We start from the raw sequence: 4,593 nt of genomic DNA on the forward strand, positions 1-4,593 counted from the left end.
CATACGAGAGTTGAAGAGTGATATCATATCCTGACTACTTAATACTCAGGTAATAGTATTCATTCATTGTGTACAATGATTTTAAAACAAATAGCAAAAAAAAATATGGTTTCCTGTTGTATACTGATAACGTCTATATACAACTTCTGTATACTGATAACGTATACAGAAAAAAACGATTTCTTGACGCAAGAAATTTTTGCTTGAACGCAAGATAAACGTCAATTGAAATTATTAAATGATTATCGGAAAAGGATGATGATGGATTCATAATAGTGGAGTCATTATTGAGATCCCGGTAACTGTGATTTGGAGACGGATGTATCCACGGATATATATGTTTGGCAATCCAGTACCTACAGCAAATAATTCTAAAATTTTGTCAAAACAATAATTAATTTGTGAAATGGGTAAAATATTTTTCATTTGGTTAAAATAACGGAAAAAGTTATGTTCGCTTACAGCAAAGAAAAACTTTTAGTCGAAACAACAATTTTTGTGAATTGTTTTTAATTTTAAAAATTTATGTTGCTTAAAAAACTTTTTGTTTAATTGATTGTATTCCTAATCATGGGAAAATGTTGTAAAACATGTTCTAAGAAATGTTGCAGTTCATGTTATACATCTATTTTTATTTTTTGTTGTACATGTTGGCCTAAATGTTTATACAAAACTATCTCAATAACAGTAAAATTATTGGCTGTATGCAGTGTGGTGAGTATTGACGAATTATGTAATATTTCTGGAGAGATTCGCGACTCCAAGATACCATAGAAACACTATAAATATTGTATTTCCAAAAAGAACTATTAAAAATTTTATTTCAGGTAATCGCTATTTCGTTAATACACTTAGTGATGTGGTATCATACTGTCGTATCCAAAATAAAGAACTTGGATCCTCCTATAGATTTTGGTATGAATCAATTTATCTTGGACGCATTAGTTATTATTTTCATTCCTCCGTTTGCTTACATTTTGTTTTTCATTTTTTGTAGAGATAAAAAGTTACGAGTAAGTTTTCAATTACAATTAATTATTCTGTACTTCTTGAAATAACTCGTGGCTTCGTAATCATTAATAAACCAAAAAGTACTAGCGTAAAATTTCGTACCAATTTGTACTGACAAAAGTAAAAAAAAAATTTGTACATGCTTTCCCAACAAGGTTTCGGAACACACTGTTGTTAGGAGAGTTAAATTTTCATACGTAAATCACAATTCTAGCTTCAGGAGTTGCAGCTGTCTGCTGATATTTCAGTCAATTTTTATTTTATATATACATAAGACAGAAGAGAAGAAAGAACAAAAGATATGATTCGAATAATAATTCTGTTCGGAAAATAATTACGCCTCGATATTAAGATAGTGAGCCAATAAATTTAATGATTTTTTTTCTCACTAGGTGCATGTATTTAATGGCATTGCCTGTGTCTTATTTTTATCGTATTACATGCAAATACGAAGCTACGATTTTGATAAAAATGAAACCAAATTTACAAACTTTCTTAGTGATAAATTCGATAAATATAAGATCAATAAATATTTTATAAGTAAATTTAATGAATTACAAGAGGTGGTAAGTAAATTTATTCATGATTAGTTGGTAGTTTCAAATAAGTTTCTATCGCGAATTGCTTCACACTGATCCTTGTGATTTTTATCAACCAAAATTTTTTGAAGTTCCTGTTATCAGTCTTACTCGATATAAAAATTTAATACAAATCGTTTATTTTTATTTTTCAATGAAGTCTTCTTGTTGTGGAATAACGGACTATAAAGATTATTGGCAAACCGACTGGAAAACTGAAAGGCAGAAGAAAAAGTTAATTTATAAAAAATATGATGAAGAATATCCATTATCTTGTTGTGGACTCACTAATGAGTATGGTAGATCATGTACACGAAGAAATCGTAGATTTCAAATCAATGGTTGCGCTGGTACATATTTTCGAATTTATAAAGCAATACAACACTGTATTTTGGCAATGATATGCTGCTTGGTAAGTGTTCAATACATTTATCAACAGTCGAAGCTTATGCAAAGTTTGTTTACACCTGCAGATTATATATGAACCTACGTTTATGCCTCCAACAATATAGAAAGGTGTGTTAAAATTGCAGGTATTGTTGGCGAAGTAAAGTATCGCCAAAATGTATATCAACAGGTAACGAATATTCGTAAACAGGTCACGCTTGACTTGGGCAGATAACTGATATTTTTATTTGGGACGTAGATAATGAATTTTTTGATCCCCAAAACCAAATTTTGACCTAAGCTAAAGAAGTCCTAAAATTTTAGGGAGCCAAATAATTTTTAATCTAATCTATAGAAAATCGGCGAAAAGTACAGAAAAAGGTAAACGGACTTAACGGACAACTTTTTAACCAGCCGTTGCTAAATAAAAAACGCTAAAGCCGTAAAATATACAAAAAAATTTTAACTAATTTTTCTTTGTTTCAGTTAGCTGAATCAACATTTATATTTAGTTTTAAAATATGTAGACGTCAACTTAAAAACTGGGCAGAGGAATTATCGGATTGATGTTTTTTTTCTTTTCATGTTATTTCTTTATCTAAAACTTTAAGTGAAGGATCGATCCGTACCTTGGATATATTACCAGTTGAATAAAAATATTATTCCTTAAATATTGTGATATAAAATAAATTGAGTCCTATAATATAAGATCCTCTATAATATAAGACTCATGTAGAGATTGTATGTCTACGCGAGTCAACAAAAAAAAAATGAAATCATTTGTAGTAATACGTATCAACTTTGTGTAGTGTTTTGCTTCTATTTGTTTTTATTTTTTCATCCACTCTGAATCGGTAGGTATCTATTTTGCTTGTTGTATCGAATCCATGTATCTATATATATACTTCGATTGAAACACTTTACTTTAATAAATCGAATGATTGAACAAATAGGTATAAATTGAATCACTAGAATAGGAAATTTTTAAAAGAGTATAAGAGATAAGTACATTTATTCTATATATCTATCTATATATGTCATAACCATAGTTTTTTTTATATAAAAAAGCTACGTAAAGACTCCTGGTGCCTCTTTCGACAGTTTTATAAGTTCTTGTTTGTGCATAAGGATATTTTATTGTTGTTCCATTGTTTATTTTCGCTCATAATTTGAGATCTAAAGAGAATTTGTAAAATAAACAATACATACTTGATACTTCGTGAGTGGCTTCCTTTTGGTGAGTCTACTAAAAGTTCTGTGGTCTCTAATGGGCACGATAACGTCATATTTAAGCTATCGTTTTGAAAAAACTTAGGGAATTTGTCGAACACTATAACCAATTGAGAGCGCAACACTTTCGAAAAAAGTAGTAAAGAGAAGTTTGGTAGACTCGCCTAAAAGAAGCTACTCAAGAAAATTCAATATTAATCATTTTACAAAGGACCCTTTTAGTCCCACGGTCTCTTCCACATTTATTCATTTTTTATTGAAATTACAGTGATTGCACCACGCAGCGTAATGTTTTAAAAGTTTGCGTTTTTACAGGTTTCTGTATAAAAAGTGTAGAATAGAAAATGCGATAATTTAATTTTTATCCATTTTTTTATTCAAATAAAATTATATTTTTATTTACGAATAGTATTTTACTAATTTTACTGGCTTAGTAAAATCAAAAAAAAATTTTCTAAATAAATTGCATAGTAGTCTAAGAGACGGTGTAAGAACAACCTTCATCTATCTGAAAATTGCTTGGAAAATAGAAATTCAGGAATAGGGCTAGAATTACACCCAGACCTGTTTGTTGTTATATCATCCATAACCTTATATTTTGATGGTATTATTATAAACTACAAGATTGTTTCAATATAGTGTGATAGTTTTTTATCACACTCTCTAGATTTTTTGATATAGAAATATCCAATTGAAAAGGATAACCTTTATGATTCATCATTTTTTCAGCCAACTATGAACGATAAAATAATAATAAAAACCCCGATGACTTAGGAATTTTTTGTGAGTTTTTATTGAAAAGTTTTATTGAAATCCCTAGTAGGTATTAGGTATTCAATCCTTGCATATCTCCTTAAGAATGAAATGAATAAAATCGATATTTAATAAACTAATATTTATGGCTAATAACAAAAAATAATATTCAGTAGGTATACTATTTAGTTCATGATTATATTATTTATTTATGTTGTAATTAAAATTGTGTGATAATAATAATTACACATGCATTTATAATACCCAATCAAATTTGTTGTATATATTTCTAGTGAATTTAAATAACTTACTGCACACAATGGCTATTTTAACGTACCTAAAATAATCATTAAACTAATAATCTAAATTCTAAAACAATTCAAATGATTATCACAAAACAAATGTGGAGAACAATACAACGACATTGGTAAACACGGGTATTAACTAATTGATTAAAAAAACTTAAAAAAAAAAACAGATCGGTGATCAACGATGAGCAACGGCTAATGGTTAATAATGTCAAGAATCAAAAAATGCTTTAAATAGTTCATAAAATTAAATACAATAGTTTTTTCTAATGTTAATTGAAGAGCGGATCCGTAACTAGGGCGTGGCAAAGAAGCCACTCGCCACC

At 28.7% G+C, this 4,593-nt stretch overlaps 1 protein-coding gene across 1 annotated transcript; it reads left to right on the forward strand.

The window, feature by feature from the left end:
- Positions 1-1,451: 1,451 nt before the first annotated feature.
- Positions 1,452-2,543, forward strand: LOC123295851. The gene is made up of 3 exons (XM_044877313.1): positions 1,452-1,577; positions 1,750-2,001; positions 2,463-2,543. Exons 1-3 carry the CDS (start codon positions 1,452-1,454, stop codon positions 2,541-2,543), a joined length of 459 nt encoding a protein of 152 aa, XP_044733248.1.
- The last annotated feature ends 2,050 nt before the right edge of the window (positions 2,544-4,593 follow it).

This window comes from Chrysoperla carnea, chromosome 3, assembly GCF_905475395.1.
Source record: "Chrysoperla carnea chromosome 3, inChrCarn1.1, whole genome shotgun sequence".
NCBI lineage: Eukaryota > Metazoa > Arthropoda > Insecta > Neuroptera > Chrysopidae > Chrysoperla > Chrysoperla carnea.

Excerpts from the sequence above, each read along its gene's own strand:
- LOC123295851 (XM_044877313.1), top strand. The coding sequence starts at position 1,452 with ATGCAAATACGAAGCTACGATTTTGATAAAAATGAAACCAAATTTACA. Across the intron at positions 1,578-1,749 it reads TTAATGAATTACAAGAGGTG|TCTTCTTGTTGTGGAATAAC; the intron begins GTAAGTAAATTT and ends TTTTCAATGAAG. Across the intron at positions 2,002-2,462 it reads TGGCAATGATATGCTGCTTG|TTAGCTGAATCAACATTTAT; the intron begins GTAAGTGTTCAA and ends TCTTTGTTTCAG.